This window comes from Antennarius striatus, chromosome 1 (assembly GCF_040054535.1).
Source record: "Antennarius striatus isolate MH-2024 chromosome 1, ASM4005453v1, whole genome shotgun sequence".
In the NCBI taxonomy this organism is placed as follows: domain Eukaryota; kingdom Metazoa; phylum Chordata; class Actinopteri; order Lophiiformes; family Antennariidae; genus Antennarius; species Antennarius striatus.
Window position 1 is genome coordinate 1643470 of NC_090776.1, and position 14694 is coordinate 1658163.

The 14694-nt window shown below is 49.3% G+C and overlaps 1 protein-coding gene across 1 annotated transcript in view; it reads right to left on the bottom strand.

Annotated features, from left to right (window-relative positions):
- Positions 1 to 6102: 6102 nt before the first annotated feature.
- Positions 6103 to 14694, bottom strand: part of hsd11b2 (hydroxysteroid (11-beta) dehydrogenase 2) — an 11641-nt gene continuing 3049 nt past the window's right edge. The window contains exons 2-5 of the mRNA XM_068326541.1: positions 9356 to 9568; positions 8172 to 8357; positions 7791 to 7928; positions 6103 to 7066 (exon numbers count right to left, since the gene is read on the bottom strand). Coding sequence (XP_068182642.1) covers positions 6672 to 7066; positions 7791 to 7928; positions 8172 to 8357; positions 9356 to 9568 — 932 coding nt within the window. The 3' untranslated portion in view covers positions 6103 to 6671. The remainder of the gene's footprint in view (positions 7067 to 7790; positions 7929 to 8171; positions 8358 to 9355; positions 9569 to 14694) is intronic.

Here is a 14694-nt window from a genome sequence, read left to right on the forward strand (position 1 = left end):
CAGAGATTGTCACGCTCATGGAAGAAGAGCAATGCCAAGGAGCCAAATCCTCAGCCAACAAAAAGCTTAAATCTAAGGATAAAAAAAGCTTTTGGGGAAAAGTGGGGACCAAACTCAAGGCCTTTTTGGTCCACTCCTATGTTAAGGAGTCAATCCTTACAATTGTGGCAAAAAATAGAAAACAGTATGGCTCCACTTCATTTGAAGTCCAAAAACCACTGTCCCCTTTATTCGAAAAGGTAGAATATGTGGTCAAGAGCTTGATCCCAAAAGAGGAAGACGGGACTGGTGGCAGAAAGGATAATCTCTACACAAAAGTTGCTGATGAAATTAGCAATCCACAGGAAATTGTCAAAGAGCAGCTGGCTGGTATGGTGTACCATCATCTACCACATGATGAAAGACAGCAGAACTTCAAGAAGCAGATCGATGTCCAAGTTGACGTGTTCACTAAGATGATGTGTAACTGGCTCAACTTGCAACATGAGCAACAGCAGAGGAAGAAGGACGTTGCGAGTCAAACATTGAAGAAGATTAAAAAAGCATCTGTCTCTCTTCTTGATCAACGAGATGCCCCCACTGTCACAGAAGGTGACACCTCGGCAACTTCTGACAAAGCAGCTTTTACCACTGATGAGCTAGCTACTGAACAAAGAAGCGGTGGTCCACCAGTAACATCACCCAAAGTCTTCTCACCTACAATGGTTAAACAACCACCTTCCAGAAAACAGTCGGTGGTCTATGAAGACGACATAGGTACAAGTAATTTGCAGCTATCAACATCACTTCGAGAAGAAGAAGCTGTTGAGCTAACAAGTGATGCTCCACCAGCCACATTACTTCAAGAAGATGCTCCACCAGCGACATTGCTTCAAGAAGATGTTGCTGAGCAAACATATGATACTCCACCAGCAACATCACTTGAAGACCTGGAATGGCTGTGCCATTGGGTTGTGATTGCAGCTTTGCACCAGATTTTTAAGGGGACATACCTTTCAGATGAAAATATGAAGAACATTGCTGTCCCATTGATATCAATGCTCTTCCTCAAAATCCAAGGGTTGAACATCATGAAGTTAAATGGTCGCCGCGTCAAGAAGATTTCCAAAGCTGTTCACAAAGCCTTGGTTCACAAGTTTGGCAGCAAAGATACGCTGGCCATGAGCCTCAAGACAGAGAATTCAATGACTTATGACAAGATTGTCGAGGCTTTATCGAGACAGCTGGAGAAAAAGAAAACCAACTGGTTTGCCAAGTCCTTCATGTACCTTTACAGAGGTTATTAGACCCCTTGCCTTGACTGTCACACTGATCTCCCCCTGTCAGAGTGGGATCATTCTGGACTTGATTTGGTTTTTGCAGCTGTGTGTTTGTCATGGTGCCAAGAGTCCACGTCCTTGTCCTTCATTGGGTGACTTCCTGTCTTTGCTCTTTCTTTGTTATTTCTTTTCCACCCAACTGGTCAAGGCAGATGTCCACCCTACAGTCTGGGTCCTGCCCGGAGCCCGGAGATCCTTCGCAGTGCACCCCAATGATAACCTTATAAAGGGGGTGACACTTTGCTCAAGGGCACATTGGCAGTGCTTGGGAGGTAAATTGTTACCTCCAGTGACAGTTTAAACTTTGCCCGACATGGATCCTGAACAGGCCACACTCCGGTCCCCAGCCCAAGACTTAGTGGACTGAGTTACTTTGGCCCAATTGTACTAGCTTTTGTAAAAGCACTTTGAAATATCTGTTTGCATGATTAAATGTTCTAGAACCAAAAGTTGATTAATTGATTGATTGATTGCTTGATTGATTGATTGATATATGATGAACTAAATTCTTAATAATTTTTAATAGTATATTACGAGGTGACGAACAGTTTGTTTATCTATATTGACTTATCGTCTTATCTCATAACTCTTTGCATTCATGTTGTCATATTTACTCGTCTTCAAAAAGGAACAAGGTCTTGCGTCTTCCGGGTCCTTGGTGGTGCTAACGGATCCTGATGAGCTGTCATAATAAGACCCCTGGTGTTTTCTGTTTGTGACAGAAGGACTAGGCTCTAAGTTGGACACCCCATCTGTATCTCCTCTCCTGATGGTCCAGTAGCTCTGCCAAAACCCATCTTCACCTTCCTCACAGGTTTGCTGACCTTCATTTCCCAGAGACTCTCCTTGTATGGTGGAGTGAGATAGGTCAACATCTAAATGATGGCCAGAACCAATATTACAGTTTGCTTGCTAACTCGCAAATAACACAAGGTGGTAGTTAGCTAAACAATGTAGCTCTGGCTGCTGCATCTTTAACCCATTCCCATGGTTACGAGCCAAACACCGTGCCTGTATCTTGTCCATCTGGTCAAAATAAGTTACCTGAGTGAATTTCCGGTGCCTGCTAAGTCTCCTCGTCCCACGCTAAGTAAGTAAGTTAGTGGGTATACAGGTAACAAAGAACCGTAGATCAATGCCTGGGCTGAATGATGTAACAAAGAACCGTTGATCAAAGCACAAGGAGTGTGAACAAAACAGTAAAAGTGACGTGTGACAATTGTAACAATATATACGTACAGGTATGTACGTATATATTTAAAAAGTTTGATCTTTTTAAATATATACGTACATACCTGTACAAACATACATCGGTATGTTTCCCAGTGTAATGGTCGTACAAATGAAGGGACAAGCGGAATTATAATCATGGACTGTGATGTGCTGGCAGCGTTTCTGGAACATGTCTCCACCCCATCCCCGTAAATACCCTCCAGCAACCTCCGTGACCCACGCACACGGAAAAGCAGTAAAGAAAATGAATGAAAGATAATCATGGAGCTTCCTTTCTGCATTTTTTTCTCCACGTCAGTACTTCACCATACTCGGCAGCAGGCGGCGCTGTGACTCAGTTTAAGCCGGAGTCCGAGTCCTGATGGAGTCAGACTCGCCGGTCAGTCTCAATCAGTCATCAATCGCTTGTCGGGCCTTCAACAGGAAACGGCTGCGGACAAACTGTTTACGCGTCACTCTCATCATCATCCATCGTACGCCGCGTCTGGTTTCAGTCGTTTACTCAACAACGTTTACAACCGAAACCGTCCAAACAACAGCTCACAGGAGGTAGTGGACAGTTTGAGTTTGTGTTGAATTAATCCTCTCGTTTTGTATTGAGGGATTTAAGATCAAACTCGAGATGTTTCTTATTTTATTTGGAAGTTTGAATTTCATGAACTTACATCCTCAATGTTGTGGAAGAAAATGAGACGCAGGATCTTCATCCAAGATTCCTTGGCGGCTCAGTTTACAGATAAATGTTATAAATTAATCGGTATATTTATAGCAGGAACCCTCAGCCGTTAGCGAACCAAAAGTCTTTTTTTCCATCCTGGATCTGAAGCACCGCGGCTCGATTGAAGTGAGATTTATCTTTTATTCCAAACTGGGAGAAGATTTGCTTGTAAAGACGCTACGAGTTGAAAAGAACCTCCTGGTGAGACCGGTTTAACTTTAACTTTCTTTTCCTAAATGGGATTTACGTCTGTTTGTTGGGAACAATGGGATCGACGCCTCCACAGATGTGTCCTTCTGAAACGCTCCAACCAGGAAACGAACGTCTCTTTGAAATCAGGTCTGGAAGTTTTTCACCAGCTTCATATTTTTAATCTCAGTTGAGTCTTCTGATAAAACGCGAGCCAGGATCTCTGTCCGCAGACGATCCGCCAATGGAATCAGCAGTAATTCATCGACTCCAGTTGGATGTGAGACCAGAGGAGAGACAGATTTCCTGCTTCCTGGTTGTCTGAGGACAGTCTTGGTCGTTGTGGTTGGGTTGGTTTATTCGCTTCTTCCGTTTTCGTGGGTCACGAGGGTTGCTGGTGCCTATCCCAGGATAGGGTTCATTTGGTGTTGCACCAAATCAGAAATCAGGTATAGGGTGAAGACACCCGGTCCGCCGTCAAACCCAACAGAAGACGTCAATAAGGACGTCTGGAGAGACAGGAAGTCAGACTTTTGCGGACATCCTGGACAAACGGAACGAGACACTGAGCAAAGTTGACAAATCAAATCAAATCAAGGCTTTTTTTTAAGAAGCCGCCTGTTTGACGGTTGACGTCAGCCAATCACAGTCTTGCCAGGGGGAGTGGGCGGGGCTCTGAGCTTGCTGGACGACCGTCAGGAATCACTTGAATCGGTTTTAATCCGAATCATCTGAAAGTGAACCAGGCTCAACGGGAGGCGGGGGTGAGGTCACGCGAGGTGAGAAACGGGAGGCATCGTGTGTGTGTGTGTGTGTGTGTGTGTGTGTGTGTGTGTGGTGGGGGGGTTGGTAAATCATACCGGTCTGACTCAGGGATGGATCCAGCTGCTTCCCCACAGAGCTTTAAACAATCTGACTTGTTTCCATCACTTGGCTGGGGGCCGTTGCTAGCTGGAGGGGGGGGCGGGCCTCCCGGGGGCCCCCTCCACAGGCCACATGCTTGAATCCGGGGGAACATCTGAACCCGTCTCACCTCGTTGATGATGGAGACGAGCCGGATTTCCTCAGCCGCTGCGGCTCGGCCAACATAAACGCTCAGACCAGCGCCGACGGACCGGACCGTCTGAGGACACACACCTGGGTCCATGAAGACGGGGGGTTCTTCTCACACCGGGGGGGGGGGGGGGGGCAAGAACATGGCAAACACGCCAAGTTCTGATTCGTGGAACCGCCTCGAATCAGAGATCCATCTGGCGCCGCTGTCCCTCCGTCGGTCTCACCTGGTGATGTAACCTGGAATCACCATGGCAACAGAGGATGCTTTAAAGTCAGATGGAAACGACCCAACGTGGAACACGTCAGAGTACAAAATGTAAACTCACCTCAAGGTTCTGAAGGGATCAATAAGGGAACCGACCGTTAATCGATGGGTTTCGATCAGTATTTAATCCGATCGATTGGACGCTCGTCTAGTTTGACGACTGTTTGATGAATCCGGTTCAAACTGGTTTCTGTCTGATCAGAGGATCTAATCCCGCTAAAAACCTGATGGGTCGTCGTCATGGTAACCTGGCAGGATGACATCATCTGGAGGTTGAGTGAGTCCATGAGGAGGAGGATTACTGCACAACATTAAGGCTTCTTGTTAGGAGGGATGCCAGACGCTTGAAAGCACAATGTGTGTGTGTGTGTGTGTGTGTGTGTGTGTGTGTGTGTGTGTGTGTGTGTGTGTGTGTGTGTCCTGAGTTCTACCAGCCACACCTCATAAAAGGCCTCGTGGCTCTCAAACGGCACCCTTCTAATGAGACAAAACCAGATTAAGATAATGGGTGGACACACACACACACACACACACACACACACACACACACACACACACGCACACACACACACACGCACACACACACACACAGAGCGAACCTGTGAAAGGAAATCCGACTCATCTGGATCTATTTGTGGACGACTTAAAGTTCAGTTCAGGTCGAACGTCCTCTGGTTCTGTTTACCTTTGTACACACACACACACACACACACACACACACACACACACACACACACACACACACACACACACACACACACACACACATACACACACACACACACACACACACACACACACACACACACACACACACACACACACACACACACACACACACACACACAAGTGTGGAAAAGTTATCTTTATTTCTATCAAAGTAAGAACCAAGTGAACATTTAACATATTTAACTTTTGTTTTTTTCTTTTTCATTTTTCTTTAAATACAAAATTCACAGTTTAAGTGATAAAAAAACACGATAAATAGTTTGATTCTAAACACATATCTAGCCTGGGAAACAAACAAACAAACAAACAAACAAACAAACAAAGATGTTCACAGGAGGTGAATCAGGTAAATTTCCACTGAGAAAAAACAAGTCAAATCGAAATATTTCACGTTCTGAGCTGCTCGGTTTGGAGGTAAAAAGAGCTCCAGTCCAGAAAACGACGACCCGCAAAGATCCACAAAAACTGTCCAGGAATTCAGTGTGAAGGAAAAAAACAAACTGGATTTCTGTTTTATTTGAAACACAAAGATAAATTCCAATTTGTCTCCAAAATAAAATAAAACCACATTATAGTTTTAATGCTTTGATACATATTTTTTCTACTCTTTTCTTTGTGCTTCTCGTCTTTTGGTCTCAGCTTTAATAATAAACGCGTATTTTCAAAATTACCTAAAAATTACTTTTCTCTTCTTCAGTTTAATTTTAAATTAATTTCAAAAGATTCTGATTTATTCTCTTTGGACAAGCAGAACGCCGCTAGTTTTAATTGGCTTGGAATGTCAGTGTTATACTGTGCTTTTATTTTGAAGGTTCCAAGTTCAACAGGAAGTGTGGTGGGCGGGGCAGGGGGAGGAGCACACCAGGCGCCCCCTGCAGTGGTGAAAAGACAGGAAACGGTCGATTATGTTCCCGTGTGATCGACCCCTGAAGCGGTGTAACAGCTGCTGCTACTGAACAGCATCATGGGAAAATGCGACTGATGATGAATTGAATGGCGTGTGAGTCACGTGTTTGTCTCCGCCTCCGTTTGTCGTCCGTGTGATGAAGGCACATGGAGTCATCGTCGTTCTCCGTCCTAGCGTACAGAAACTTCAAAAAAAAAGAAAAGAAAAAAAAGGGTCGGATCTCCAGTGGGCGTGTCCTGGCTGGGCTCCGCCTCCTCACAGCTTCTCCTCGTTGTTGTTGTTGTTGAGGCTGGCGTTCAGGTCGAAGCCCGGCTCCGCCCTCAGGGCGCGTGGCATCAGCTTCTTCTTCACGAACAGGTTCTGGAGGAAGCGGTTGCTGAGGCTGAAGGGGCAGTAGCTGTGGATGAAGTACATCAGCCCCACGCCGGGACCCGCGAAGTACCGCGGCTGCGGCCGCGGCGACAGCAGCGCCTGGGTGATGGCGTCGACGACGGGGCTGAGGTCCGTGTTGGCCTTGCTGGTGTGGTTCTGGAACAGCTCCTTGGTCTCGGTCACGTAGTCCTCGCCGTAGTCCTCCAGCAACGCCGGAGGAAGACTCTGGAGCAGCTGGTGGTGCTGCCGCTCCCAGTAGGCGTGGTTACTGGCCTGACCTGCAACAACCAACATGGCGGCGTTAGCATGGCGACAAGTCGAGTCTCTCCGAACCGTCTCCGAGGTCTAACGTTCTAAACGTCGTAGAAACCCAGCTGGTCCGGAGGAGGGAAGACTCCAGGGTCTTGGTTCAGCGATGCCTAGACAATGAGGTTCCACCTGCTCCAATCGCCACGGCAACCTCCAATCAGTCAGCACCACACCTCCCATCGCCGACCCCTGCTGGTCATCGTCGTTTCCGATCTTTTCATTCATTCATGTCTCCCCACAACCACTTCTCCCGTTTTCAGGGGTCACGGGGGTGGTTGGAGACTCTCCCAGCGGACTCATCGCCTCGGCATCGCTGAACCAGGTGAAAGACGAACGACCACGCAGACGGACAATCCAGCTGAAGCATGTTGTCGGAAGTGGGATCCAAAAAGTCTCTCGACCTCAACGGCCACAGCTCAGAGCCACACCCACACAGGGAGACAAAGGCCTCCTATTGGCCGGCAGTCTGGCTCCAGTGGTCTAATCACATCCATCCATCCTAAACTGGGTAATTAGTCTGGGTGTGTGAGGACACATGTGGGCCCGATTATGTGTTCAGAAAAGGGAAGTGCAACTCGAGCGGCGGTTTCGACATCACACCCTCGCCGTCTGACCCCCCCCCCTTTACAGGAAGTCGCCTCTTCAGGCAAACAAAGGTCATACTCGTCAGTCGGTACAGGTGAGTGGTCCTACCTGTCTTGTAGGAGGAGGGCAGGATGGTGGACACCCGGACCCCCCAGGGTTCGAGCTCGTGTCTCAGAGTGTTGATGAAGAGGTTGAGGGCCGCCTTGGAGGCGCCGTACGCCGCCAGACAGGGAAACGGCTGGTCGCCTGGAAACAGATGGAGCACGGCGTCAGATGATTGATGACATCAGCAGAGCGAACCGAGCTCCGCCCAGTTTGACAAAGGGGCGGGATCAGAGAAGCAAACTAGAGTCTTTTGACAAAATTGTTGTGAGCCCAACATTTGCTGTTGGGTTGGAGTCTTGGCGGTCAAGGTGAGCAGTGTGTGTGTGTGTGTGTGTGTGTGTGTGTGTGTGTGTGTGTGTGTGTGTGTGTGTGTGTGTGACCGACCTGCGGGGCTGGAGACGGTGACGATGCGTCCTTTGGCGTGTCTCAGCAGAGGCAGGAAGCTCTTGGTGACGCTCAGCGTCCCGAAGAAGTTGACCTCCATGCAGCTGCGATAGTTTGACATCAGCGACAGTTCGGCGTCTCCGAAGTTGACACACACGCCGGCGTTGTTCACCAAACCCCACAGACCTGTCACACACACACACACACACACATGAACACACACTTTTATTAAAACTAGACTAAATTCTGATGTTTTCTTTGATCCATTTCCAATAAAACATCCAGACTCAAGCCTAAAACCGACTATCAATGGAATCATGTGACTGAATACGACGCAACCGAGGAGAACACCTGACGCAGATCCAAGCCTATGGGAACAAAAGCAGATTATAGTAGCTCTATGCTAACAGACAGGGCTACAACCAACAGAGGTTAAAGGAGTTTGGAGTCGTCTCCCCCTGATCACGGTTTATTTTCGGATGTTTGGTGAGGATCCAGTCCCGGTGGGTGGAGGACGTGCAGGACTGCTTGGCCTTGGCGGAGTTCCGCGCCTCCCACGGAACTGTTCTAGCCGGCCTACTTTCTTTGATAGCTGACACTTCGTCGGTTGGCGGCGAGAGAACGTGGCTCACAAACGAGCTGTTTGGTTCTGACCTCAACGACTCCGTCTCCAACAGAAACACAAGCACTACTAAATATTTACGCGTGGTGTCCTGGCGTCGCCTCCGTGATTAGATAACGCTCTAATCGCGGCGCGGCGAGCCTCCCTCTCGCTTTCATTTGTGCTGAGAGTGTAAACAAGCCTCGCACGCCCTCGTCTGAAGCGGTCGGCCGGTAATTCCACGCTTTGTTTTACGAGCTCTGTTTGGGACTGAACTGTTCCAGCGCTGATGAACGATAAGAACGGAAAGAACATCCGCTGGAAGAACCCACCGGATGACTTCTTGTCTGCCGTTCCGTAGTAGAATCTGTTCACGTATACTTCCTACCGGTCTACGGTTCGTCTCCGTCGATTGGCGTCTTCGTTCGTCCTAACAGTCAACGGCGACGGCGGAACCAGACTGAGGTTTGGCCGTCGTTTGAGTCTCCTTTACTGATGGCGTCTATTCCGATTCCATCCCAAGTTGTTTACCCTTCCTGTTTCCTGTTTGGTTATTTATCCGCCGCTGTAGGGTTTGGTTTACCTTGGAGGCCCAGCTTGGCTTTGGTGTCCAGCAGTGCCTGTTGGACCTGCTGTGGTTGGGTGATGTCCACCTGGAGGAGGGTGAGACGGGAAGAGCAGGTTCTCTGCAGCATCCGGGCTCCATCTCCTGATAGGTCCAACACTGTGGCGAACACCTCGAAGCCCAGGGAGTCCAGATGCTTCGCCGTCGCATTCCCAAAACCCGAGTCGCAACCTGGAGGGACAAAGACACACCGGACCATCAATCGCTGACAACCAACAGCAAGAACCAGTTCTGACTGGTGGTCCATCGCAGACTGGGACCACCAGCAGACGAATGTGGACCCAAAGCTGGACTCTGATCTGGTATTTCATGAAAACCAGTCCCAGGTAGTAATGTGATGAAACGTCTTTTTACGGAATTTCCTTCACCAAATGTCGGGACCAAACTACCTATCTATCGACCTTCTGACTGACCGACTGGCCAAACTACCTACCTACCAACCCATCCATCCATATACCTATCTATCTGTCTATACACATTTGGGACTAACCTCCCCCCAACGTCAGCAGATTCTAGTCCAGAACTACAGAAATTGAGTCAGACGTGCAACTACAGTACAGTAAAACACACAAAGCTCCAGTCCAGCATGTGAAGAACTTGGGTTTTATAAAAAGAGACCCCACCATAAAGAACAAACGCAAATTTCACTAGCGTAGCATGAATTTATTAACGCGATGATCGACATCGCTCTCAACAACCGTCCAACTGTTGAAAAGCAGAACTTGACTGTTGGCCAACAGCAACAGAAGATCACTTAAGTCGGTCCCAGCGGCAATTACTGAAAAAGCAACCAATCAGATTCAGACGAGCATCTGGCAACGATTGGCCTTGGTATTCGTGTGTAGCCAGGTTCTTGCGTCTAGGAGTTTGCCTGTAGCTCATAAAAAAATCAGTTCTGTTCTTTACAGGCTGTCAAAGTCTGTGACACTGGTCGTGAAAAAGGTTTTACAGCGTAACATCAGTAGATACTGTCTGATTTTATAGTGCTTTAAAACTTTATAGCGCTGCGGCGGGCTCGGTGTGCTAGCAAACGCGAATTAGCATCAGGATGAGTGTCGAAGATCGGGACAGTCACCTCCAGACAACCCTGCTCCGGTTTACACCCTTCAGGCGAGTATGTGGGCGAAGTCTCCTGCCTCAGGTGTGATTGATGTCCTCGCTAAGAGCCCAGGAGCATCACATGACCAGAAAAACGTCACATGATGCTAGAAGGTTCTGGAGACGAACCAAGCTCAACAGGAGTCAGTGGACACAGACCGGAAGTCAGGTTGAGGGCAGTCCCTCCATTGGTTTGCTACCACTTCAGGTGAAATTCGGGGGTCATGTGACCAGCCCGAGGTCGAACTCTGGAACTCTAACATCTCATTAAAACGAGACGCCATCAGCGCCGATCAAAGGTCCAGAACAGATTAGGTTCCGGCTTTTGGCTCTGGATTTTAAAGAGAGGTTGACCTGTTCATACCAGGGCAGTTCAAGAGTGGTTGAAGGGCTGTTTAAATTCGGTTTAAGGGTAATTTAAGGTTGGTTTAAGGGCAGTTTAAGTGCAGAAAGTCCTGGGTGTGACATCCCTCTCCAGCCTGGAGAGGGATGGGCGCCGCCAGGTTCAATTCCCCAAGACACACTTGATGACAACAACGGGTCGTCTGTGGTGCCCCAATGATTCTGTGGGGTGGGATAGGCTAGGCTAGGCTTAATGGCAGATTAAGGTAGTTTTAAGAGAAGTTTACGGACAGTTTAAGGTTGGTTTTAGGGCAGTGTGAGGGAGGTTTGAGGCAGTTTAAGACTCTATGACTTTGTCCGTGAATAAACAACTGATTTCTCCGTCCCGGTTGTGACCCAGTGGGGTCTCTGGGTCGGGTTGGCTCAGTCCAGGTCTGGTTCTCTGCTGCTGACGACACACACATGTTCTTGATAGAACAGTTACTACAGCACAGAGAACTGGAGCGCAGAGAACTCTTCAGAGAAACAACAAACCAAGTCCCCAGATGACTCTGTCACACAGCCCACCAATGTTCCTAGGGGCTCCCCCAAGTTTCCCAGAATTCCTAGCTCTTACAACCGGATCAGTGCTGGCTGCTCTGTTTGTTCCTGAACGTTGGCTTCAGCCGCACTCCGTGTCCTTGGGGGATTTCCAGTCACATCCTGAGAGAAAAAACAGAGCGAACGCTGGCTCCAGAAATACCTCTCTCACACACACACACACACACACACACACACACACACACACACACACACACACACACACACACACACACTGTGAAGTCAGCTGCAGGTGTTCCACCTGGTTTTGTAGCAGGAATAAAGATGAACTTTGATTGGTGGATTTATAATAATAACTAACAGACTAAATCCGGCCCGTCTGAGAGCGATGCCCTGAAAAAACCTCAGATCGGAGCCCTGTGTGTGTGTGTGTGTGTGTGTGTGTGTGTGTGTGTGTGTGTGTGTGTGTGTGTGTGTGTGTGTGTGTGTGTGTGTGTGTGTGTGTGTGTGTGTGTGTGTGTGTGTGTGTGTGTGTGTGTGTGTACTGACAGCTCCTGGTATGTGTTTTTAACATGTTTTGTAAAGACTGTCAGGAGGTTTCAGCGGTACTGGAGCTTGTGCTCCGTCACATGGAGCTTAGGGCTGGGACCACACACACACACACACACACACACACACACACACACACACACACACACACACACACACACACACACACACACACACACACACACGCACACACACATACACACACACACACACACACACACACACACACACACATTGGCCTGCATTTTTCTTCCTGTCGACCCTTGACCTCACAGCGAGCCTCCATGTTTGCTCTGAGGCCAAACAGTGACGGCGACTTGCGTTCCAGGCGACAGAGGGGGCGGGTCCTGCTGCCCGGGGGCTCTGAAGCCCCAGCCCCTGGGGGTCCTGGGAGTGAACAGGCTGTCGGAGCGTTGGAATCTATCACGGGGCGGTCGGTTTGGGGTTGCAGGTGATCGTGCGGCCCGTTGTCACTGCAGGAGATGGATGCGACTCTGGGGGGGCGGGGCAGCATTACATAACTGGGGTTGCCCCCCCCCCCTGCCCCCCAGAAGAAGAAATAAATGCACATCTGTGGAGAGACAAGCCGGCGTTGCGAGATGTCCACGGTCCAATCCGATTCCTCGACATCACCCACCGCACCGCCCACTCAACGAGCCCATTGCCCTCTCCCCACCCAGACAGAGCACAGGCTCCGCCCCCCTCCCTCTTGGACCTGCTCCAGGTTTCTGTCTGTTACAGTCTGTCTCCATGTTCCTCTGATGGGTCGCCAGCTCCACTGAAACGTGGTTTTGGTGCTGACCCTGGAGTGACCCGGGTCCTTCTGACCCATGATGATGGATGGGATGGGGGTTGGGGGGGGGGCGGGGTCTTGGTGGAGCAGCGCTACCCTGCTAGCTTCGGCGCTGCAAACAAAAGCAGGTGAACGTTCCAAAAAAGTGGAATAAATCAGTCGCTCGGTCCCGTTGGCGGCTGGACGCTATCGGAGCTCCGCCCCACCCCCATGAACGATGACGATGAGGTCATCGGCATACTTAGTAAGCAGAGTCTGGGATTGTTTACTCACGACAGCCAATCAAAACAGTCCGGTCGGGGAAGAACCCATTATCTGGCGCGGCTGCGACTGCTAGCAGTTAGCGCTAATCGTTTTCAGATTTCACATTTATTAATGAGGGGACGTTTCAACCTCCATAAGACTATTGATTATATGAATATTTATTATTGCAGCGGCGGGACGCACAGAATACGACCTCAGCGCCCTCCCCAGGAACGTCCATATGGAGACACGAGGGAGGGGCCAGAAGATCTTGATGTCGGGGGGGCCTCTTGAGTCGTAATGGATATTTTTAAATCTCTTTAATAATTTTCTCTTCCATAAATAAAGGAACCCCCCCTCCCCCCGGGGTGGGAGGGGCAGGGGGTTGGACCTGATGAGGGAGTCGATCAGCAGATGGAACGTCTCCAGCGTTTCTGCTGCGGTTTGTTGTGTTTGAGGCTCCATCATGTTTTATTAAAGCGCTGCAGAGGTTGACCAGAGGACGGGACCAAACCGCGAGAAGACGTCCATCTTCAACGGACGCAGCAGCTGGAAGCCATCGCCGCCACGGCAACGATCCATCTGAAGCACCGCCGCAGGAACGTGATGGAAAATAATGAATCCGCATCTCTTTACATAGAAGACGTGTTCCTCACCAACAAAGTTCTCCATCCCAGAGATGTTCCTGGTTTTCCTGCTGGAGACACCTCCTTCAGATCAACCAGGACCAGGTCTTGATGGAGTCTTCATCCTTCATCCATTCGAGCTTCATCTCCCTCACGGATGGAGACGTGTTCTTCTAGGTTCTCCTGATCCTCCTCCACCTCCAGATACCGCTGGTCCAGAAGCCCCTGAAGGTTCTTCCAGGATGGAGGAGATCCGTCAGTAAAATTCAGCGTTATTGTATTGATCTGTCCGTGCTGACAGGTGATTGGTTATTAATATTCAACGTGTTCCTCTGGCGGTTCTCCAGTGATTTCTGATCTGAGAAGCCTGGTTCTGTCTGGCTCTCATCCACCAAAGAATGTTCCTCCAACAGTTCGTTTAGTCTCTAAGCGGTTTACTGGGGTCTTTTCCCACCTCTCTGCGTATTTCCCAGGTGACCTTGCGGTGACCTTCACTGGTTTCCAGCCGCTGATGGAGATCTGGGCCCCGGACCAGCTTTAGATCGGTTCTCAGATTTCATCTCTGGAGGCGCGGGGCCCGTGAAATCGATCGCCGCCCGTCATACATGAGGCCGTTAACATGTGGACAGGAGACACGGAGACGCACTCGTGTGTGGAACACGTTACCATGACGACCGGTGACCTCCTGAAAGATCCCATTGTTCTGGATATAAAATAAAGCTTTAAATAACAATCCATCAGCAACAGGTCCGGTAAAGTTTCATGGAGCAACGTGTGGGAAGGAAGGAAGGAAGGGAGGAAGGGAGGGAGGAAGGAAGGGAGGAAGGAAGGAAGGGAGGGAGGAAGGAGGGGAGGAAGGAAGGAAGGAAGGAAGGAAGGAAGGAAGGAAGGAAGGAAGGGAGGGAGGAAGGGAGGGAGGAAGGAGGGGAGGAAGGAAGGAAGGAGGGGAGGAAGGTAGGCAGGAAGGAAAGACGGAAGGAAATAAGGAAAGAAAAAGGAAGTAAGGAAGGAAAAGAGGGAGGAAGGAAGGAAGGAAGGGAGGGAGGAAGGAAGGAAGGAAGGAAGGAAGGAAGGAAAGAAGAAGGAAGGAAGGAAGGAAAGAAGAA